Here is a 25,032-nt window from a genome sequence, read left to right as displayed (position 1 = left end):
GAAAAACGAGATGATTTATTGAAGTGATAGAGCCTCACAAAGTGAAAAAAATCAGTAACGCGTTTGTCCACCTCTGGCCCTTATGCAAGCAGTTATTCGGCTTAGCATCGAGTGATAGAGGTTGCGGATGTCCTCCTGAGGGATATCGTTCCAAATTCTGTCCAATTGGCGCGTTAGATCGTCAACATCCCGAGCTGGTTGGGGGCCCTGCCCATAGTGCTCCAAACGTGCTTAACAGGAAAGAGATCCGGTGACCTTTGCTGGCCAAGGTAATGTTCGACAAGCATTAAGGCAAGCATTAGAAACAATTGCAGTGTGGGGGCGGGCATTATCTTGCTGAAATGTAAGCCCAGGATGATGTGACAGGAAGGGCAACACAACGGGCCTTAGAACTTCGTCGATGTACCTCTGTGCTGTAAGGTTGCAACGGATGACAACCAAAGGGGTTCTACTATGAAATGAAATGGCACCCCAGACCATCACTCCTGGTTGTCGTCCTGTCTGCCGAAAGAAAGTCAGGTTAGTATCACACCGCTGTCCGGGGCGTCTCCAGACTCGCCTTCTCTATTCATCGGGGCTCAGTTCAAAGCGGAACTCATCACTGAAGAATATTCTACTCTAGTCAGTGACATTCCAGTGCGAATGAGCCCGACACCACTGCAAACGGGCTTAACGTTGTACAGAGGTCAATGGTAGTCGACGCAAGGGGCGCCGTGGCCTCAGCCCCCTTTCTGTGAGCGTCTATGAATGGTCCTTGCGGTCACTGAAGCACTAGTTGCACGTACAATCAATGATAATGATGCATGTGGGGCTTTGAGTGCCGCTCTGACGATTGCTCGATCTTAACGTTCTGTCGTTTCTCTAGGCTTACCGCTTCCTTCTTGACGCTGTGTGCGGCCATGGTTCACCAATTCCTGCCAAAATCTTCTAATTGTGTCATCGCTTCTGCTCAAATGTCGAGCTATTCGCCGATAAGACCAACCGGCTTCTTTGAGCCCAACTATACCACCTCTCTCAAATTCTGACATCTGCGCATATCGTTCGCGTACCTGTATGCGAGTCATAGTTACTGTCTACCAGAGTACAACGAATGAAATTCGTGCAGAATTTATGACCCAGAATCGTTATTTCTCCTCTTAAATATCCTGCCAGTTGCGCAGATCAGATGCGCTGTAGCGTGAACCGTTCATTCATTGGCAGCCAAAACGTAAAATTTTGCATTTTCAGTCGAAACCTGTATGCATATCAATCTGTGTCCAATTTGCTTTATATCTCTTCGGTGCGTCAATATTTTTTTTGTCTAGCAGTGTATATATGTAATATCACTAAGTGCGCAGTCATGGATACGGTAGTTTTAACTTCTGGCTTGTAGGCATGGCCGCGTGTCAGGTAGGAATATGATGTTGACAAAACTAATTTCGACTAATCACCATCTTTATTTCTAGGCACATCAAAAATTATTTCCTTGGCAGACAAATTACTTTTCGATCGTCCTTGAATACAAATAATATTTATATACACTGATAAAAAGCTACGACGTCATTTTAAGCAGGGAAGCATAAGCGGCACAGAGCTGTCTGCGTGGCAAGAGCGTAGTATTGACTCAGCCTTTATACCTCGTATGCGCAGAGAGAATTCTAAGCTATGATTGGTCAATATCAGTTTTAGTTACCTTTTCCAAGCAGTGCTACGTAATTTGGAATGATCTCGAATTTGGGAGAATTTTGAATTTAGGGGCAGAGCACCAAATTTAGAATGTTAATTTTGAGGTCACTGATTATTTTTTAAAGCAACCATCATATTTTATTTTATCTTACATATATATACTGACATCAGTTTATAAACTGACATGAAACATTAACAAAATAAAATCATAAGTTTTATTGCAATTTTTTGCTAAGCGTTATTTAGTATGGTTTGCTTAGATTAACTGACTTACGCAAAATACAGGCAGATTATCTATCTAAGAAATAGATTTATAGATTTAATCTAAATTAATAGTATTCACTGCTTAATCTTTCCACTAGCCAACTGTTATACATGCTAAGCAAGAATTGTTTTTCTTACAGAAAATAAATATTTTTCAATTTTGAATTTACGTCATCCATCACAGTTGTCGAGGGATTTTAGCGATCTGCCATACGTTTGTCACTAAAGCCTCTCAATTTCAGGGAAGATGACGAACCAACGATCCTGTTTCTCCTCTGATATCGTTTCAACTACAACGAATCAGAGGACGTAAAATACAACCGAAGAATTAAGAAGGCGTAGCTAATTCAATTTGAAAACTGTTTTAGACAAGGCAAGAACTCAGAAGCATCTTAAACTCTTGCCTAAAAGGACTCTTACCGCTAGCAAAATCCTCATGTAATGAGGACAATAACTTACAATTTTTATTTTACCTACACATTCATTATTAATTTTCAGTTGTCACCATTGTGTTAATAATAGAGCTTATCGTATAGTTATAATAAATATGTTTTATATCCAGTGAGTAATATACAACCTAAACAAAAAGCAAATTAGTCAGTTACCTATCCTACAGAGTCGCCATAGCAAAACAGTGTACCGTCGCCCCCGTCCCTCCTCCAGGCTGAAACATCCAATAGTCTTGAAAAAATATAAGATACTTTTCTCTTCATTTTGTATGGCCGGGAATTCAAATAGTGCAGAAAGGTTATGTTTACGAATCAGACTCAATAAACTTACTTCTTATACTAAGCAATTAATTCATTTTTTCGATTTAAGCGGCTTATAAAGCTAATCTTTCACGTATTTCACTTTTTAAACTAACTGAACTTGAGTGAAATGTGAAAAAAATCGAGAAAAACTGCTATTCTTCTATTTATCTTGTTAATCTTACTTCAAGGCAAAATTCTGTTCTCTTTTCTGACAGGATAAATCTCAAAATCATAACAATGGATTATTATCATGCTGAAGGTCACTTCCTTTACTTATTCGGATAATACTACATATCATTATACTCAATTAAATTAGATCATAGTTGAGCTTGTGAATTGGGAGAGATTATTTACCATTTTTACGGAAATAAAAAAGAGCATAGGTTCCATGAAGGCACTGTTTTTTCTTTTAAAAACATATGAAGAGATGTTTTGGATTTTAGAATCTGCTCGAGAGTTTCTACCGCCGTTATTATACTTATTAGCTAGCCCATTACTATTTCTTACTTAGTTATGATTATTTTTATTATTAAATAATTCCTTCCCATCTCTAGAAATTTAAACGTTTGCAGTGTACTGAAAACATTTTACTTTTAATTAGGTTTAACTTCTTGACATTTTTTTAATTAGTGCTTTAAGTGCCTAGATATAACCTATTTAAAAAGTAGTCGATATTATTTAAAGTGTAACTTTATATTTTATTTTTTATTATTAATATTTAAAATACATGTAATTTCTTCTTTGCGAGAGAAATCATGTTGGGATAGTTAATGTTTTACCAATGCAGAAAATGCTGCCAACTCATCAAATAAATTTATGTTCCCCATTTTCATTTGAATTTGCGTATTGTTCATACCCATGATTAAAAAATTATCATTATTAAAAAAACAGTTTATTTTCTGGTTTAATTTAAAAAATAAACGCATATATACATATATACATATATAATAGGTGGGCACTTGCCTATTCAGCACTGGCCACGCCCTAGGCCGAAAGTGGTGACTATTTTATTGTGGAGGCACCTAATAGGTGGACACTCTTGCCTTCCTATGATTAAAGCAGCCAAGAAAAGTACACATGAAGCATTGCGAAGAAAGGTGAAAAATATGAAACACTAAATATAATCTCTGTTGTTTACTCTTCAAAGAGAAGCGGATATATATATATATATATATATATATATATATTGATTGTTGTATTAATTTAAAGCAATAAATAAAATTTCAAAACCAAGATCTATCAAAATTGTTTAGGACTGTGCAGCTTTATTAATAGTTCTTACTAAATTCCTACTCTTAGCTCACACTCTCTTGTTCAAATTTTCAATCGTTAATAAAATATTTTTATTCATCCACTCAACTTCAAATGCATTTTTTTAAACTTGTAGTAGGTAAAACTTAATGTTAATACAGATTTTTCACATATTAAAGTTAATTCCTATTTATTTATTCCTGTTTATCAGAACTAAAGATATACTGTTTTTTTAATATATTTTAAGACTTACAAATAATGACCATTTATTAAGAATTCTCACGTGCTGTAAAAATCAATTTTATAACAACTTATAAATAATATTACATGACTGTAATAAATGGGATTGTAGTACTTAACAAAAATAAGTGGCAACAGTAAGACAGTTGACTGAAGATTTTTTAAGTGTATGGAATTAAAGAACTGTAGTTTTATAGAGTTGGATGAAGCGGATGTCATGTCCCATTATGTAGCGAAAACTCTCCCCATATTTCTATGTTAACGTGATAATAATATTATATGTTTAAAATATAACCCTTTAAATTGAACCTTGCTTCACAAGCGCAGCTACGGTACTGCTGAACGAAGAATGCTACCATTAATCCTATCATGGGCAACAACCGTACATAAGATGCAAGGTACCACTGTAGATTATGCAGTAATATATCTAGGACGAAATCTCATCCCAGTAGGTCAAGCATATGTCGCGTTGAGTCGTGTGAAATCATTAGGTGGAATATTGATTGAAGAACTGAACTACTCGAAAACTCACTGGATAGGTTCCTCGCAATAATGAAGCATTACAAGAGATGGATAGAGTGAGTAATTATAAACGCTAGGATCATATATTAGAAACGAAAATATTTTAATAATGTTAATAAAAAGTAACTAAAATAAAACTTTTCTTTGTTGACCTAAGTAGGAATTGACTTTGATTTTTTTTAGCCCAAAGAGGGGCTTTGTCCCTGAAGAACTGTTGTTTCCGTTTTGCGATTTTGCGTTGGTTCACTATAAATGGCCGTTTCGCATTTCAAACTGTTGCCACCAAATGTTAGAGACCTGCATTATATTTGAAGGAATTAAATAATGAAAAATCTGCGTAAATGTATGTATATTTCTTGCATTGTGATAAAACAACGGTACATAGAGCCATCGAATTTTGAATGACGTAATCCTACAGCGAATATGGACATGTAGAAGCCCAAATTTGAAATTTGAAATTTGGTTCATTATCGATTTCATATTTTGTAAATCTTTAAGGAATTTTTTATTAACAAACTCAGGGATTTCAAAGCGAAACTCAAGGTAACGTTGTACAGAAAAAACTTTTTTTATCTCCAGCGCGTTAGACAGCGTATCGGAAATTCTAAAGATATGCTAAATTGGTACTATTCGGTTTCGAGGGCCGTAAAAAATCGATAAACTATTGTTGATGCCAATGCTGCTAAAAATAATTGATTCAACCCTAATAATTGCGGCAAGAAAGGAAGTATAGTAGTAAATAACTATCTAAGATTGATGTTTTAATTTAGATGAAAGGTTAATTTCATATAATACATTTTTATTTTTATAATTTATATGGAAAAGGATAAACATGACTGAAGGGAAGCATAAGAGTAAATAACTATTTCAGATGATTATTATAATTTATATAAAAATTGCTAAACATAACTGAATGGATGCCTGCATCGCTATTTCGCTACCGACTTATCGCTAAAGCATAATTTCATCTCGTTGGTTGTTCAAACGTAATTTTCTATAATGAATGATGCATTTTTGAAAATATTCTCACTAAAGTGCAGAATCGCTCACTTATTTGTTCGCCGCTTTTTACAAGGGTAAAAAAACAATTAGATTTTTGTCAATTTTCTTTTACTTTTTAAGTGAAAACAGGTCGATATGTACATAGATAAAGTCCAGGGTGTGCGCAGTGCCATTTTTGTGCAATTCTAGGATTTTTTTAAGTCAAAATAGGTCGATGTGCACGTGGATATCGAGTATGTACAGTTCTTAAAAACGCGTCAAGCAGTGGATGATTCTGCACTTTAACCAAAATTCTATTGCCGACTTTTCGTCATGGGCAATTGCTAAATCCATAGGATATCAAGAAAGGATTTAAAATAAAAAAAGTATTTAAAAATTAAACTAGTATTTCAATGGCGTGTTAAGAAATATAGAACTGTATAAACTTACGCAATCTGAAATCAGCGCGTACGCTAGATTTGGCGAGCTGTTAAATGGGCGCGTTTGCTAGATTTGGCGCTTTTGCGCATACATTTTCGCTGCAATTTTTTTACGGCCCTCAAAACAGATTAGTACCGCTAAATTTAAAACTATTTTCCGATATTGCTCTTGAACTGAATTTTATGGTTTAAGTGCGAAGAACGTGATATTTAATAAATAAAGGTAACGGACAAAATGTTAAAAAAACGCTCCTTTGGACATTATTTAAAATCTGAAACCTTTCAGATTTTTATTTTTTACTTTTTTTATATTACTTATTTTGGCAACCAGAAAGGCTTCTTCCCACTCTGTGTGTGTATAGATATTGCTGACACAGCTTATTATTTGGTTATGAGTTAAAAGCTTTAAATAAATTACTTCTTAACACTTCTTTCTTTTACAACAGAACCATCTTTCTGAATAGAATCGCAGTAATCTTTTTCTTATTCATGTTTGCTCTTCTGTTAGTTGCCAAATTGCCCAGATGTTGCACAGGATTAATATCCAAATTATTTTCTTTTCTCATAGTTTGGTTTTTTAAAAGCCTTGAACGGACTAAACTCTAGGCGAATTTTTAGCATATATTGTAATGTGTACAAAACTCAAAGTGTTTGCAATTTCTCTTTAAGAAACAAAGATTAAGAAAGCAAAAACTAATAAATATGCAGTGGTTCAAAATTAGCAAATCTGTTAATTTATTGTCCAAAGTCAGCCCGTATTTGTACAGGTGTAACAGGTCCCCAGGTAGAAGAAGAGGACAAAAATGGCCCTGAAATAAATATGACAAGGAAACTATGATATTTGCGCACATCAGTTTGATTATGGTACTGTTATGCAGCTTAAGTCTCAGATATCAATGAACTATATTGCAACTATCAACCACTTCTAACAAGACCACTATGTATACATTCGTTTGTACGAAATTAACTTTTGAGTTGCTTAAAGAAGGAGTTAAGGGCTCGAAACGATTGTTAAATATTTTAAAAAAATCTAACGAATTTTATAAAATTAAGTTCTTGATTATGTTAATGTAATCGAAGAATTTTGGTGAAATGAAAGTAAAAATAGTTATGGCTATTTACTGTGTAACAGAATCATTTTATCTAATACTGGAGGGAAATAAAAAGTGTTTAAAAATAATTGCTCTGTCGTATTAGCTTTATATTCTACCTAATTTCCTGATTAAAGATCTCAAAATAATATCTGACATAGGTTATGCGAAAATCTTGTTACCTCAGTACTTACAGTTTTTCTTTTTTGAAACTATCATGAGTGTTGTATTAGATTTTCTTGACTCTTTTCCATATTATAAAATTGTGTGAATAACATTAATACTAACTTCTTATGTCTAGCAGGAATACATTATTCCTTGTCAGATCTATCCAGTCTAGACAATATCCACAATTTGTACGACTTTTCTCATCAAACACGTTTCTTCTGAAAGCCAAATTTACACCAACGCAGTTGAAGCGTAAAGTGGTAACCCATCAGAAACGTGTTCAGAAGCGGTATTTTCCATATGGCCGGTGACCGCGCGAGTTGATTTAACTTTTTGCCATTGCCGCGTCGGTTTCAGACATTCCGTTTCAAAAGTCTAGTTTTATCATAGTTTTTAAATAAATATGCTTTTTGAAGAAAACATGAATTCAAATTGATTAATAAAACAATTTCAGTGGATAGTTAAAAATGTATAAATTAATACTGTAATTAAATACATTATTTAAAAGAAAATTCTGAAGTTTGTTAAATGTAATTAACCTTAATTATCAACCATAAATCAGATATGGTTGATAATACACTAGAGCATTAAATTGTTGCTAGAAAACAATGAGAGATTTCAAAATTCTACATTTTGAGTTTTACTTAAAATCTATACCATTTTAAGCTTGTTTCAACAGCCTTCAGTTCTCTAAGGCAGGGCTTCTTAAACGTTTTTCAATCGCGATCCCTTTTTATCGCTGAGATTTTTTTCAAGACTCCCAGGACCTCATAATATTTGCGAAACTTTTGTGGGACCCCATAAGCATTATGCAAGTCTGACACGCGCGTGTGTGAAACTGGCAATTTTTTTTACTTGTACTGTAATACACTATTGCAGTTTTTGGTCAATAACTTTAATTTCTAATTTTAAGACATACAACAATGGGAAAATTTTAAATAAGTAGCAGACGAAATGACAGCCCATGTCACATGCAAAGCAAGTAAAATGAACGTTTCTATTATAAAAAGAATGCGTTGAAACGTTTTCCTTTTTTCTTTGTCTGTCTTGTCTTATCTTTATCTATTTTCAGGTACATTGTGTAAAAAAGTTTCGTAATTGTAAAATTATTATAATAAGTTAAAGAAATATTAAAACTGCTAATTTTTTGCGATCCCCTGCAGCAGGTCCCGGACCCCTCTGTGAGCCGTGACCCACAGTTTAAGAAAGCTGGTCTAAGGGAAAAAGCGTTGGCCCCCGGAGCCGAAAATTGGCCGTATATATATAAATGTTTATCGCTAGCTTCAGTACAGATACTTATTTAGTTCTCTGAACTCAAAGATCAAAAACCAGTATTCAGGTTCGGACCGTGCGTTTTCTCTTTTTTGATGCCTGTGCGAATTCACTAAATTTTTACCTACCACAACTCTTTTTTTTTTTCTTTTTTGCACAAGGAATTTGATTTATTTTTCAATGACTACAAATGAGATTTTCGGTTATATACGCATTATCTTTCCTATAACAACGAACAATAAGAACAAGATCTAATTGAAAGCGTTTTCGGAAAACTACAGACTTTTTCTTAAAATTAATGACCATTTTTTACACAAATTTTAATCAAGCCAAAACTTTAATCTTGATAATAGTTTTTCAGTACTTTAAAGAACACTTGCATGAGCATTAGCTACTTTACTAACTGTGCAATTTAATTTTCAAAACAGAAAAGAAATATTATATAAAATGCAGTTACTTTAGTGAGTTTTAGATTAAAGTGACTTTATTAGATAAAACATCAGACAGCAACTTTTGATTAATATGTGAATGACTAATTGAAATAACTACAGTGACATTTAAAGGTAAAACATATATACATAAGGCAGAATATATTTTTAATGTATTTTTTTATTTTCTCATTTCAAGTGTGATGTTGGGTTACCCTATAAATCCTACATACATTATAAGAAAATATAATTTTTTATTACATTAATTAAAACCAGTTTTATAAGGAAAGTACTACATACATAATGAAACACATTTCATAGTGTCTTAATTTATGAAAAACTTACTCTTTGAAATCGAAAGATGCAACTAAGAACTTTTAATTATCATTCATAAGTAAAACAAATTAGATATATACAATGATTTTTTTCTCGGATATTCTTTTTCTATCCTCCAAACGGTGCTTTTCTCAGATATTCTGATGAAAATTATTGTTCAGATGGATGATGCGCCATGCGAATGTAATTAGAAACTTTTGATGTCGTTCAAGTGTATCTCCTCATTAAAATTATTTGAATTTCGTTGCTACAGTCGTCTCTCACGTATTAATATAACCCATCTCTTCCTTCTTCTTTTGTACGCTTGCTTTTGGCATATAAAGCAAGAAATAAAATAAGTTTTTATCTAGCAGAAATTTCACTTATTTTAATTAAAAAACATAACTGTAGGAAACCAAAGTAGCCCATAAAAATGCACGACTTCTCTGAAGCTTCCGATAGGAAGAACCATCTAATGCACGCATAGCTGGCGCTAAAGTTGTATCAATGGCAAAATAAGCACAGCATAATTTACTTCTGAAATTTCGAACTTGTGTTTAGAAACTTACTTGGTTTTCAGAACTTTTCTTTTAGAATTAAATTAAAAAAATATTGAATTTTTCTTTTTCTCATCTGTATTAATTCTGACCAAAAAATCTTAATATGTGATATACTAAAAATCTTATATCACAGTTATAATCGATTATCATTCGTATGCGCCAGAACGAACCATTACTTAGTGAATTTTTTTGTGTTATATATTTACTGAATTCTTTATAGCGTGTTCATTTCTAATATGTGAAATTTTATACAATCTAAAAAAAAGGATAATGTCTTTGTATTTACTTATTACACTATCCTGTATATACATCTCTCATTTCTCTTTCAGTATCTTTCCAAGCACTATGCGGCATAGCCCACATATATGATAAAGAAAGGCTATTAAGATTTTGGTTCGGTCTAAAGCCTGTTGTTTTGTTCTTCAAGCCAGAAACAGTTGAAGTAAGTAAAGTCGCAATCTAATTAAAATGCATAAATTAATTTTTGATATTATTAAGCAATTCTATGTTGATATAATTCGAAGTAAACAAAATTAGGAAACACTCTTGTGAAAGTAATTTTCCTGTTTTCTTTAAATATTCATTGTATTTAAGTTACAGCTAAGTTAAAACGTTAAAGCGATGATTTCTGTTAATGTAACAAATATATAAATTTAATTAAAAAAAGAAGAATGTTTCCTCTGCACATAGTTCCCAGTTTTAAGAACAAATATTTTATTCTGTGAACAGACTTGTGATTTTTACCTAAAATATTTAAGTAAATAATTTGTTACAAAGCCCTCACGGAATCTGTCCTTAAACAGAAATGTCTTTGTGGAGTATTACAGACAACTGCTTATATTAAACACGGTGAAATAATCAAACATCCCTTTTGCAATCGGAAAGAACTCCAACTAAAATTTCTCATGTTTCACAGCAATGCTTATTCGGCCGATAAATAAGTAGGCAATATAAAATAGATCATCATCGGAAGGAGAAATAATATTTTCTCAATTATCGGCTTAAATTTAACTGAAAGGTTAAAAGAATCTTCGTGTTACACCTTCTAAATATCTGTCAGTCTGCCTGTTACAACTGATTTCATAGGATTATTTATTGATTTCAGGCGTTTCTTAAGAAAACGCTTTATTTTATTCCAAATCTGTCAGTAGATCGATAATATTCTTAAGGATCGTTTCACTAATTATGATTGTAACATGGTTAAATAAAATTTCATTTTTAACAAAATCTATTTTTACGTTGAAATGCAACGGATTCTTTCTTTGATTATCATTTTATTAAATACAGCAAAATCACCCTATACTTAGCTCCTATAAATTTATATGCTCAGGAAAACTCTGTTCGATCAAAAATGTATTAATGTTTATCTATTTCAAAGTAGTAATAATTATACAATGAAGTGCCATTGAATTAGAGATAGGAAATCAATAAGGAGTTGGACCTCCTCTGGCCTTGATAATGGCTGCCCCACGAAGAGGCATAGATTCAATAAGTTTGAGGAAGCATTCTACCGGAATGGCTTGCTAAATATCGGATAGAGCTGTCCATAATTCAGGAAAGGTCTCTAGTTTTGTGTGATGTGGTTTCACATCTTTCTCCAAAACATTCCCACAGTGGTCTGTAGGTAGTAGTGGTATAAGTCAGGGATTCTAGATAATAATTTCATGACAGAACTCAGAACTCAGCTCATCCAAGTAGGCAGTAGCCAACAAGGACCTGTGAGAACTACAGTTATCTTGCTGGAATACTCCATTTCCGTGTGAATGACATGACAACAAATATGGTTGAGGATGATCATCTTTACGTATCGAATCATCTTTACGTACCGAATTATACCGAGGGAGGTTGATGCAAGTACCAACCACTGCCAACAAAACACCTCAAACCATAACTGAGCCGCCATGGACTAATGCAACTCACTTGACATGCAGGATCTATGGCTTCATGAACCTGACGCTATATTCTCAGCCTCCCGTCGTTGTTAAGCATTCGGAAACGAGATTCATCATTCCATGCTACTTGTTTACAGTCCTCTAGAGTTCATTCTCTGTGTTCTCTTGCCCAGGCAAGACGTGCAACTTCATGGCATGCATTAAGCAATGGTACTCTTAGCGCTACACAGTTTGCATAGCCATGTCTATCTCTAATTCATTGGTAATTCAGTGTATTTGATTTACTGCAACAGATGAAGTATACTGAAAACGCAGTAACAAGAAGCCAAAACCAAATCTATAATTACATATAAATAAAATTTTAATTGCTAGAATATAACATGCATGTTGAAGAAAATGCATGAAATGAAATATAATATTTTTCAAAAAAAAATTCATAATTTCATAGTATCGTTACTTTGAATTAAAATAACCAAGGACTTATTGATTCAAATTGATCCCTTTTTCACTGCATTGCGCAAAATTTATTTCGACGAATTTAGGTTTAACTATATCTGTACAAGATCTAGATTTCATAATGAAATCTTCATGTAAATATGTATTAAAGATATGTGCGGAAAGTTAGTCAAATATAGCTTGGAGAAAATAGTTTTCATTCGGTTAATACGATTAACGTGGAAATCCGCTTTACTATCACCGATAAAGGAGGAAAAATCCTCAAATTCCTTTTCAAAAAATTAAATTAAAAAAGAAGTTATAAAAAGAGATATTCTTTACCAATTTATAATTCTGACTTTTTTAATTTTTTAATACATTTTAATCTTTTATAATAATAAAAATGATCTTGAACTTCATGCATCATCAGTTATTCCAAATTTAATATCGTAATGTCAACAGGAAAACACCATTCAAGTGTCACCGAAACATATTCCTTAAATGTTTTTAATGTAAAATGCTTCAAGCTCATTAATTAAATTTCACACTACTTCGTTTATATCAAATAATTAAAGTTTCTAACACAGATCATCTTAAAGAACACAGATAATCGCAGGCACAGTGTTAACTTCTGAGTATTAGCAGACATTTATTTAATTACTCTATTTATGCATCTATCTCTTCACATCAGAACTAGTGAAACTCTAAATCTTTAAACAAAATGAGTGACTGATATATATGCATAAGAAGTAATAGTTTCTATACGTACATAAGGCATGCTATTGTGAAAGGAAAGGCAGATTTTTTTAATGAAGGTTTACAAGTTATGTTGTAACATCATAATGAACGAAGCAATTTAATACGCTATAACCAGAGCTTAAATTACACTGGAACCCAACAGAACTCGGCTCCGATACTTCTCAGTCTTTAAAGAAAATCTTATAGCCGAAGCCGTAAATGACAGGGGTTTCAGCACGTCTTTTATGAAATGAAACCACGATTTCAACAAAAAATGTTTCATCGCATAAAATTTAATTTTAGTAATAAGTCTAACTTAGAAATGTATAACTTTTCAGTACTTGTCTTTGTTTCCCTTTCTAATTTTCTCTCTTTCTTTTCATATTTAATTACTCCATTGAAATTTCCTTCCATTTTCTCATACTATATCTAGCATTCTCTCTCGTTTCATTAGCGACGCTTACCATTTTGTATTGGTGTGCTGCTGCAAAGGACGAATGATTTTTTTTTTTTTATTATTCCTTGATATAGTACATTATACCGCATATTCAGGAATTAAAGTCAGCCGAAGCCTGGCTCCGCTATTTCCTTCCAAGTGAAATAGTAATTCCAGAATCCCAAATAAGATACGATCTAGTTTCCTATTATTTAACTATTTATCATTAGTCTAACTATAGTCATTAAATTTCTACTAATGTGTCTACATTTAATTGAATTTTAATTACATTTTTTATTATTTTAATTATAAATTAGTTTATTATTTATTTATTTTTGTTTGTCTTCTTATACGATTTTCCATAGGGCTCTAGCACTCCTACTTTTAAAAATTAAGCTCTGGTTATAACGTTATAGTGCTTCTGCGTTGATTATAATGTAAACTAACTTGCCATTGTTATTATGAAGGCAAATTAATTAGCCATGTTATTACAAATAGAAATATGTTTTTGATATAATAACTAGTTTAAAGGTCCTTTAAATACAAAAATAAGTGAAATTAATATGCCCAGCATGGAGCGACTATACAAAACCTTGTATTATTGGGGGCAAGACCTCGTATTATGTAACATAATATGGTAAAAGTGAAGTGACACTTAATAGAGTTTACGCAGAAAAATCAGGGCCAGCTTAGGAGCAACTGTAATTATCAGATGAGTCTTTATGTCCTCCAGGATGCTACGCTTAAAAATAGAAACAATTAAGAAGTTAAAACTTCATTGAACTTGAAGAATAATATTTTGACAACTGTGGTAGTTATTCTGAATCGGTTTCATTATTATAATTACTTTATGTTAGAAACATTAAGAAGCTATTTTTAAAACGGATAGTCTGTTTTAAATGAACATGAATAGTATGTCATATTTCTAGGAATTAAGTTAATAACATGATTTTGATTGCTTCACAATCTCTATGCCACTTTGTGCTCATTGTCTTATCATTTTGGCTAGAAATAACGGTTACTCAATCAGATTACCTTTATAATTAAAAAAACTTATGTGATAATTAATTCTGCTATCCAGGTATTATTTGGGCAGAGATATTGGTACATCCTATAAAATTTTTGAGGTGTTAAAATAGTTTCTTTTTCAAATATTTGAAACAAATAAATAAAAAGTAAATAAATATTGCTTAACATTTTAAATCCAAATCGAATCTAACTTGGGAATCTTTTAGCTGGTTGATATATTTTTAATTAAATTATCTACACTTAAATTTTTTCAAAGGAGAAATTAAAATAATATCAGAACTATATTGGCTTGCTTGCATACAATACAAGCAAGATATAATTGCGTACACTCATCCTTTTTTGTTAAAATTTACAAGCTTTTGCCTTAAATCGCATAAGATTTTGAGAGAACGCTATGCATGAAAGTTTTCTGAATCGATTATTCTATCCCATATTTTTATAAGAGTAGCTCTTCCAAATAATGCAAGCAGTTTTTTATTTTGTGAATTGTGTGCTAAATATATAATTAAATTGTAATTTGTTTTATTAATAATTAATCGTTATTTGTTCAATATTCTAATGGGGCAATTTTAAAAGGATTGCTTTCTTGAAAGGATTATTTTCAAAAAGGAAAGGAATCGAAAAGAAGCGTTTTTTGGAAGAAGACGAAAAATGCTTTAGCCTTCTCTCTAACATAGCTCGTTTAAGTATTAAAGAATTGTTAAATTCCCAGCCTTTCAATTGACCTGCATATCCTACCAAAGGAAATAAGTAAAGACAAAATTCTTTCTATCTCCTTTCATTTTTTCCTCTTATTTCCTTCTTGAGAATAGTGATTCATTTCTGTTCTAATTTTAATTTGAAATTTATAACTGCGTTACAGAATCCTCCCAAAATACATTTGAATGTAAAAACCATATATTTTTAATTTAATCATTTAAATTATTATATTTTTATTTTCTGATATTACCTACATGATACATATTATTTATTATCTTTGAACCTAACATATTTTTTAAAAAATTTGTTATAGGTTGTTCTCAGTAGCAATGCACTACTAGAAAAAACTTTCGTGTATGATTTTCTGGCTCCCTGGTTCAAACAAGGCCTCATAACAAGGTAAGGCACTTTATAAATATAGCCTTTTAATGTAATGATTTTCCATTTGGAACTACGTACATATTTATTATGCCCACAGAAAAAATCAAATAAAATTAATTGATTTTCACAGGTGAATAAGGAATTTTCAGTTATCATAAAGCTAAGCATAAAAATTAAAGTATATGATAAAACCATTTTATTTTAACTTACTTCACTCGAAATAGTATATAATTCATTTGATACAAACATACTCTTTCAAACTGAATGAAAGTTATTTGAAACTGGGATGATAGACATATAAGGTCTGGTTTTAACTGAAGGGCGATTCCAAAATCATTTTAACCTTTCAATCTTCGTGCTACTATAGCTTTTCATATTTCAAAATGCTTAGAAAAATGTGATTTCATCAACATGCCCTTTTTATAGTTTTCTTTCCATGTTAAACGACGATAAACATCCGCTTACTTCTAACAGATTCAAAGTTAATGCAATGTTAGGTGCATTAAGTTTATTAAAAACATTTCTTGTAACTGACAGTTAACAACAGCAATTCCCAGAATTATTTTTTATTTAGTTACGTTAGAGTCTTTTGTAAGTAGCCGATATGGAACTCCAAATTATGATTTACTAAATGACCTAAATATCTCATTCAGGCAACACTTTGGATTTCTCATTCAGGCAACACTTTGGAAGTTAAATGTTATACATGCGAATCCATCTTCCAAACTGATCTGCGAAGATTCTGAAAAATGTTCCGAGTTTTTCTTGTGTTTCTGGATCCGATAGCTAACTAAAATCTGTGCATACTGGTATTGGCATTAGCTTTCCTTCATCGACAGAGGAAATTGCTGCTGTTGCTCTATTGAAGCGATTAGCTAGTTTCACATAAAATCTGTGCTACCTGATACAATGTTATTTGATACGTTTGATCATTCACAAATATATGTGGTTTTTCAAATAACAGAATATTTCCTTCATTTAAAAATGATATATTTTTCAGAAATTTCTTTTAACGTATATTAAATTATACTAATTTTCATCAAAACATTCATTTTTTTAATCTACTTTTTCAGTCATTAGAAAAAGTACAAAGAAACATTCTAGCTAATGAAATTACAATCCCAATACTACAAGTCTGTGAAATTACATTATAATCAAAGATGTAGAAGAAGAGTTTAGAGCATTATCTATTAATAAGTATAATTTTATTTGTTAATGTGAATATTTTCTTTATGACTTTTGAATTTTTTAAAAAAAATTCTGCTTATTTTCTTTAAAATTTCGATTAATTAATTAATAATATCATTATGGATATCCTTACTGTTATATAATTCTAAAATTCTGATATGAAGCGATGTTGAAGCATAGTGATTCTGGGATAATTGAGATAATTGATTGATATTTTATAAATATTATTTTTAAGAATATTGCTATGATGATCTTACTACAGAAAGAATTCTTTGCTGAAAGAGAAAATAGTATTTCTCTACGGGTAAGAATATTTGCATGGAACCGTTAGTGAGAATTTTGAAATAAAAGAAATGCTGTAATATTGTGATATTTTTAGTAACAAAGATGTGAATGCCAAATGTTGCAGAAAAACTCATAAAGCAATGTTTATAATCGTAGCTGTAACATCCCCAATTAACGTTTTCTATTAATTCAAGCATATTATTGAATAATAGATTTCAACTTTACCTGAACAATTAGAAAACAGAAGGCTGAGCTAGTTTTTGATATAGTTATAAGGTATTTCTCCCGCATTCTTAGCATGCCTTCGTGGTGTAATGGTCAGCACACTCGGCGCGTATTCTAGAGGTCCGAGATTCGAGTCCCGGCGAGGGCATTGCACGTTTTTCATGTCTTCTGCTTCCAAATAACCTAATGTACCTACAGTGGCGCCCGAACTAAAAAAAGGGGGTGGATAATGATTCTTTGCCGCCAGGATGTGGCAAATGGGTCCCCTAATTCCCAGTTGCCCTTTAAAAGGGGGGGAGTATATAAGGTATTTCTCTCGCCTTCTTAGCATGCCTTCGCGGTGTAGTAGTCAGCACACTCGAGAGGTCAGTAATTCGAGTCCCGGCGAGGAAATTTCTCTTTTCTCATATCTCCTATTACGAAACAAACCTAATCTCTCTACATAGTAAATTGTAAAAATGACAATTTGAATGCTGAATCTTTTTTCCTTAAACCGGTAAAATAGCACTGCAGATATCACTCAGGTTTCTGCCCACTGTACGTACACTAGTGCTGATCTCTTAACTTATGTACATTTAATAGCATCCAGAATAATATCAACCAGATGCAAGCTGTCATTTAGGGAAAATGCTGATGAAAAAAATGAATATAACTATTCTATCAACTTCTGTGAAATCTTTCTAAGCATCTAAATAAAGTATTCAATCTTTGAATTATACCCCCCCCCCATATTCTACACAAATTGTCCTGTCTCACAAGTGTCATGATTCCCAAAACTGAAGTTGCAGTAAATAGTGTGTAGATTGTTTAGCACGCTTCTGAGGTATCATTTGGATTTTCTAAGTATCTTTAACCTTTGCAATTAGAAGCTCTTGTTCTGCTACAGAATCCCAAATTTTGCAACAGCAACTCGCACAGAGATAATGTTGAATGTGAATTCCTCAGAAGCGATGACAATCGAGAAACAAACTTCAAAAACAAATTATAAATTTTAAATTGAATCTAAAATTTTAGGCAGCAATATTTCAAGACATAAATTTCATCCTAGAATCATTATAAAGTATAAATATTTCTGCAATGGAGAAATGGATTACGGAACCCCAAATGTCAATTGATATTCACTATAATGAGATATTCTTTGAGGATAAAACCCATGCAGCCAACCTATTCGTGTGTTTTAAAACCTCTTCGAGATGCCGGTGTCTTTTCCTGGCCACTAGTGTGCCCTAAGCTTTAAGTTGATAATGCTATTATAAGTAACAAGTGGGTATCTGTCCTCTATCTCACCTTTCAGCACAGATTCATACTTTGTTAAGTTACTCCACTTAAAATGTGCATGCTTTGGGAGAAATAAACAATATAATGAAAATTAAGAAATAAGCTTAACTAAACTAGTTAGTCAGCTCTATAAAATTTCGTTAATTTAAGGGCATTCGAATCCCTGAAACAGGACTAGGCGTTTTTGTGCTTTTTTTCGTGTATAAGATGCATACTAGCACGTTTTCCTTAGAAAGTCCTCCACAAAAGCATCTCTACCTCAGGCAGATTGCCCTGGAGTGCTCTTTCATAATTAAATAAACCTTAACTGCAGCGCATTTTTAAGCATCTTTTCTTGTAATTTTTAGACAAATTTAAACACTTTTCTAAGCTGAAACACGTATCATCTTTGCTAAGTCCCCCACCCCTTTCTCGTGCTCCATGCATGTACTTAACCTGTTCAGTCGCTAGTTTGTTAATTTTTAAAAATTGGATTAAAGAAAAAACTCTGAAGATTACTTTAAAGCACTATTCTTGGAGACCTTTCTCTTTTATTTTTATAATTTTATTCATTTATTTTTTGACGAAACGTCCTTTTTTAACTAATAATGAAACGAGATTTCGTGAGCATGCTCAAATTTAAAGTACATTTTACTCTTTATATTTTTTAAAAGAATTAATAATTATATTAACTATGTTCCTTTCATCGATAAAATGGAACAACTGTACATAAAAGGCGAAATTTTAATATGCCTGCAGTAGAAAACCTGAGGTAAACAATACTTTAAGTAGATTGCAACACAATTGCAGTTTCACTTTCTTTAGAAAATTCGTGAGTGGATCTAATGAAAATGATCTTATATACCGTTTACATTAAACTGACTTGCATTTCATAAAATTTCACTATTCTTTATTTTGCTTCCCTTACCTAGTTCTGGAATAAAATGGAAGAAGAGGAGGAAGCTCCTGACCCCTGCCTTCCATTTCCGCATCCTGGACGACTTCTTACCGGTCATCGACAACCACGCTCGTTTTTTAGCCGAGAAGCTAAAGCAGGAAGTGGGCAGCAAATCGTTCGATTTGGTTCCTTATATCACCCTTTGCTCTCTAGACATCCTTTGCGGTAAGAATCCTAATGGTACCTGATAACAGAATTACAAATTTTCTCATAGAATATGTAAGTGAATATTCATTTAACAGTAACATATAACACTGAAGCAAAATATCTATTGATTAAATTTAAGCACAATTTGGATATATGATGAAAATATGCAAAGAAGTTAAAAAGCATTTTACAGTCGCTATTCGGTCCAAATCGTTTTTAGAATGATTTTGGAATAATAATCATAAATCCATTTCCAAGTTTTCAGGATAATAACAATAAATCGTGTGTTTTAAATTTCATTCCTACTGTACTCCTTTGGTATCTGAGATTTCTAATGACCGGGATATTAAAACATTAAAATAACTATTATTGCGAAGCCTTTATTTCGAAGGTGTTCCGAATCCGGAACCGTTCATATTGCAAAAAATTGTATTCTGCCAATTTATCTAGCTACGTAAACGTCAATATTCCTGACATTTTAAAAATGAAACTATATTTGACTGATTTTAATACTTCCTTATTTTTTGTAATTAATTAATAACATTAACTAAAATAGTGATCTGTTTTACATATTTGAAGAAAAGTTGAAGTATGTGTAAACCGTATATTTATATGATTTTTTTTCAAAGTCCTATATACAATTTTACGGAAAACTACATAGGATAAAGTGAATTATCATAAATATTTTCCCAATCAAACTACAGCTGAGCTTAACCCTTTGAATGCCAAGACGCCCGAGACAGCCTTCATTCAAACGACCACAATTGCCCGAAATGGCTGAGGTTGCGATGTTGTTTTCTTCATCCTCAAAGTAGTAGCAGGTGCAGTTTCTCCACATGCATTGTATTAGTTTACTGCAGACAGTTTGTCATAAAAGGCTAATAGAAGCTTTTTTGTTAGAAGGTAGAAAGAACATCATTTGAAATCTTCACAAAACTTTGCACGTTAATGGACGGAGAAAGGAGAAAAAGGATGAGACGGGAAGGGACGCGGACAAACGTTACGGTTTTTTTAAGCATACATATTAGCGAAGGCCTCGGTTTTCTAAGGGATAAAAATAAGCAATATCAGGAGAACAATGCAGAAAATCTTCTGTTATCAATGTAATATTGTGACACTTTAAGCTATTTCATGAGTATGAATTTATTTAATTTATTACATCCATTCTATTCTTCCAGCTGCCATCTTATTTTGTCTATGCATGTTTTACTAAATTCAACTGTATTTAACTATTGTCGTCACTATAGAGTTATATGATATGTTATGTTGATAATTTTTGTCATTCAGTGGTCTTTACTTAAGAGCAAATAAAAAGGAAATATAAATTTTAAATTTAACATTGCGGTTAATAAGATGATATTAGCAGCTCGTTGAGGTAATAAAATAACTCACACAATAAAATATTTCCATGCAACTTCATTCCAGACTGCCAGATTAACTATTGCATAAACACGTAGTTTTTAAAAATGAATATTTTTTTCGCATTTTAACGAAATTTCTGTCGAAAGGTTGTTTATTTTCCTTATCATCCTTGGAGATCCTAAAATGCATTTCTTCCTCTAATAATATAATCATCATTGAGTTTCAAAAACGACCTTAAAAGCCTAAAAGATAAAAATATTTCGGTTGAATTTGCATTTGTTTCTGGTCATGCAGGTGTTGTTCAGAACGAAGGAGCTGATTTTCTTGCTAAGACTGCCACCAAGGTCATGTATGAAAGTATTGTGGAGTCTTTGAACCAAGAATTCATTAACTCAAATAAAGGAAGCTTAACTAACAGACTTTTCCCTTCCATCAAAATAAGATTGTGATGTCATCACTTCTTCACAAACTATAAATTAACCCAATTTCTTACTGGCCACGGAAATTTCAAAAGTTATCTGAGCAGATTTAAATTGAGCCCAGAGTCTGTTTGTGGTTGTAGCGTCGGTGGAGAGGAGAATGTTGAACATGTGCTTCTTCTATGTCCTAAATATGAGATCGAAAGAAAAATGTTGAAACTGGGACTGAAAAATTTTAATATTAACTGGCCTCCAGAATTTTACCAACTTATTTCCGAGAGAAGTGCCTTTAAACAGTTTTCGTCAATTCATTGTAAAACTTTGTAATTCTTCTCAATTTTGTTTCAGTTTTCTCCTCTTCTGTTTATTTTGTATTGTGTTTCATACTTACTTCTGTAAGCCCCATGTGATACTATGTGGTACATGGGGAACTTCTTGTGTTTCTTTTAAAATTAAAATTAATTAATTAATTAATTGTTCTTTTAAAATTAAAAAAATTGCTTATTTCATACGCATTCGCTTTTGTAAGATAGAAAGAACTACACGTGCTATCTTCTCTTTCTATTAGTTAAGGATTGTTTCATGTTTTCTTCATGGCATAAATCGAAACTCATTATTAACATGTCACAGATTTTCTTTGGAGGAGTACGGGTGGAGAGAGCAATGGTTAGCTATTATTCACTTTCGCAGCGCCTCGTTTGGTAATTCTAAAATACGTTCTGTGAAGAAAGGTCTATGAATGTAACTATCATCGAAGTCACCCTATTTTCCTGATAAATATCTTTCGAATATGCAACGAGGCTAGATATTTTTAGAATTCATTATTTTTTCCAATAAATTCGAATAAAACCGCCAGGCTATTATTATTAAAAACCAGGGCTTAATTTCTAAAGTGCCAGAGCCCTACGGAATATCGTTAGGAAAGAGAAACAAGAATAAAATGAATAAAATCACTAATAATTAATCATTAAAATAATTAAAGAAAGAAAGAAATTAAATAATTAAAATTTAATAAAATGAGAAGAGATAAAATTAAATAAGCAATTTTTAATATTTTAGTACTAAAAATGAAAATTTCGAGATCAAATTTCTATTGAAATTGTTACTCAGTTACATAAAACGAGTGCCGCAGCCTTCTTATTTAGGGCTCAGGTGCCGCTCTGGCTAGAACTATGATCTATCCTAAAACTAAGAAGTACCGGCAATTTAAGCTCTGATTAAAACTTTAGTTTCTTTAAAGCCGTTGTGGAAGTTCGCATTCGTGGTTGATTATTCGTGGTTTTCCGGGATCGTGACATACAAGCCCGCATTAGTAAATCAGTAACTTCAGTTACTCTGGGAACAGTTAGTGCTATCCTTACTGTAGTGAAACAATTGATGGTATCAAGAAGATCATTATGGCCTTTCATTGCGAGGTGTTTAAATAAGTTTATGGTTATCTGAAGCCGAAAAGAACTGGATGCGTCCAAATATCGGCTTTGTTCGGATCTCGGAATTCCTTGTTCTATAAAAGGCATTTAAAATCGTACCATTTATCCTGAAGCCATGCTTTGTACTATAGCAAAACATGCTTTTAATGACTTAATAAATACTTCTATTTAAAATAAATATATTTTTAATTCACTAATAATCATTTAATTGGGTATAAATTATGTTACTTAAACGTAAATTTTTGCGTTTAAGTAACATAATTAATACTGTTATAAAAGAGATATTTTCGTCCTTCTTAAGGATTTGAGCAGAGTGAATAAAATTAGTTTGAAATAAGAAATGCCAAGGTAGGGTAGATTTAGTAAAGAAAAGGAGTAGTGAATAAAACAAATATTGAAATCAAACAAATCTGTTACGAACTAGGTATTAAGAGCAGCAGAACGATCTTGACGACTTTTAAACGCACTTGTAGTACTATACATTTTCAAGGTTTTCTCGTTATGTTAGCTAACATTTCTTCAAACAAGATTTAAAAAAGAACTGATAATTTACTTTACAAGTAAAGGTTTAGAATAATCCGAAAAGCTCTAAATTTGTATCTCGGGTTTTTCAAGCAGAGATAGTTATGAAAGAAAATTCATCTGGAATAACTTTTCCACTTTAGTGAACTATGATATATTCCTGTCCAGTATCATTATATAGACGAAACCTATATTTTACATCATTTTTCATCCTTTTAAGTTTCTATTTCGCTTACTTCATTTTAAAGTCATCCATCCATTACTTGAAGTCATTTATCGTTTCTCAATCATTCATGCGATTATGTTTAAAAGTTTCATAATACATGCAAATGCGTATTTGAGGCATATTTGATATTATTACATTGCATATTATTACATTGCATATTTGAGGCAAAGCTAAATATATGCTTTGCTGGGTCATAGTATGCTGGATGTTTAATATTCTCGTTGAGCTGTATTTTTAAGTTTTTCCTTGAGGAAATCCATTTTTTTTTCATATTACTTTGTTACACTGATGGAAAACGCTGTTATCGATAATGGCTTACTTTCGTATCCAGTTAGGTTTTACAAATTTTATTCCAATAATCCGTTAAGTTAGCTCAGGCTACAGTTCTGTAATTTGATGCTGGATTTGAAAATTTGCTAATGAGTGGTTACGTTCAGAAACTTCTCCGAAAACATTAAGTTTCTTCCTAAAATAGTGCTGTTGTGAGAAAATCGGAAAAGAATCTTTTCTAATCATCATCTTCTTTGTTACTTTTATCTATAAAATGTATTTTTGAACAATAATTACTAGTAATGGTTTGTGTGCTATTTTGTTACTAGTAACGATTCGTTTGTTGTTTGTTGTTCTGGTTTTCTTTTTGGTTTTGGAGGTTTTACTTAAAGTTAAGAAGAGACATGTGCATCAGATGCAAGATTAAATTCATTTTAAAATTTAAATGTTATGTAATTATATATATATAAAATTAGGATTAAAGTTTAATGTAAAATGGTCTTTTTAATAATAATAATAATATATTTGTTTTTAATAATAATTTTTGGGATATAATAATTGGTTGATACTTCAAATCTATTTCCGTAACATAAGTAAATTTTAATTTCATGAACTAAATCCTTAAGACATTTTTATTTATTATATATCTGGCCTAAACTACGTGTAACTTATTTCAAAGCCGTAAAACATTAATAAAACTGCACTGACATGCAATTATAACGGTGATGCTGTGTACTGATGTAACATTTTTTAACACTTGGAAGTAGGTGCTGTCAAAATATAAACGGATGCCAATTCAGTGCGCTCACTAAAATATATATGACAGCTGCGAAACTACGCTCCGTTATTAGAGGAAATACTACCAAATCATGCACTATGACGTCCAGCCGAGGGTCTCTCTCCCCTCTCTCTTCTCCTATCACCAATCTTTCCAGAGGAAATTAGGCTCGCCATATATTTAGAGTGCGAAAAGACACTATACATTTACAAACATGCATGCCTTCCTCGGAATTCGAAACCGGACCCTTCGGTACCGCAGTAGGCTTCCCTAAACACTGGACTGTCTGGGAGGCCGAATATAGTGTTCAGGCTCTATGAGCTGTGTACATCAAACTGCATATATATGAAGCTTCAGATAATATAATTTTCAACTTAGAGTTCAAGTGAAGCAATGGAAATGATAG

At 32.1% G+C, this 25,032-nt stretch overlaps 1 protein-coding gene and 1 long non-coding RNA gene across 7 annotated transcripts in view; one reads left to right on the top strand and one right to left on the bottom strand.

The window, feature by feature from the left end:
- The window catches only part of LOC118184290 (uncharacterized), a 207,732-nt gene that overhangs the window by 56,066 nt on the left and 126,634 nt on the right, over positions 1-25,032 (bottom strand). For all 5 annotated transcript variants that reach the window (XR_015041228.1, XR_004757394.2, XR_015041231.1 and 2 more), the window contains one exon: positions 19,443-19,656. This is a non-coding gene — a long non-coding RNA (uncharacterized LOC118184290). The remainder of the gene's footprint in view (positions 1-19,442; positions 19,657-25,032) is intronic.
- The window catches only part of LOC118184289 (cytochrome P450 4c3-like), a 162,302-nt gene that overhangs the window by 96,024 nt on the left and 41,246 nt on the right, over positions 1-25,032 (top strand). For both annotated transcript variants that reach the window (XM_035353940.2, XM_035353941.2), the window contains exons 2-4: positions 10,279-10,391; positions 15,492-15,577; positions 19,447-19,637. In XM_035353940.2, coding sequence (XP_035209831.2) covers positions 10,279-10,391; positions 15,492-15,577; positions 19,447-19,637 — 390 coding nt within the window. The remainder of the gene's footprint in view (positions 1-10,278; positions 10,392-15,491; positions 15,578-19,446; positions 19,638-25,032) is intronic.

This window comes from Stegodyphus dumicola, chromosome 1 (assembly GCF_044657685.1).
Source record: "Stegodyphus dumicola isolate Sdum_Otavi_A_Nest chromosome 1, ASM4465768v1".
Taxonomy (NCBI): domain Eukaryota; kingdom Metazoa; phylum Arthropoda; class Arachnida; order Araneae; family Eresidae; genus Stegodyphus; species Stegodyphus dumicola.
Note: the sequence above shows the minus strand (reverse complement) of the source record. Positions and strands in the feature narration are given on the sequence as shown.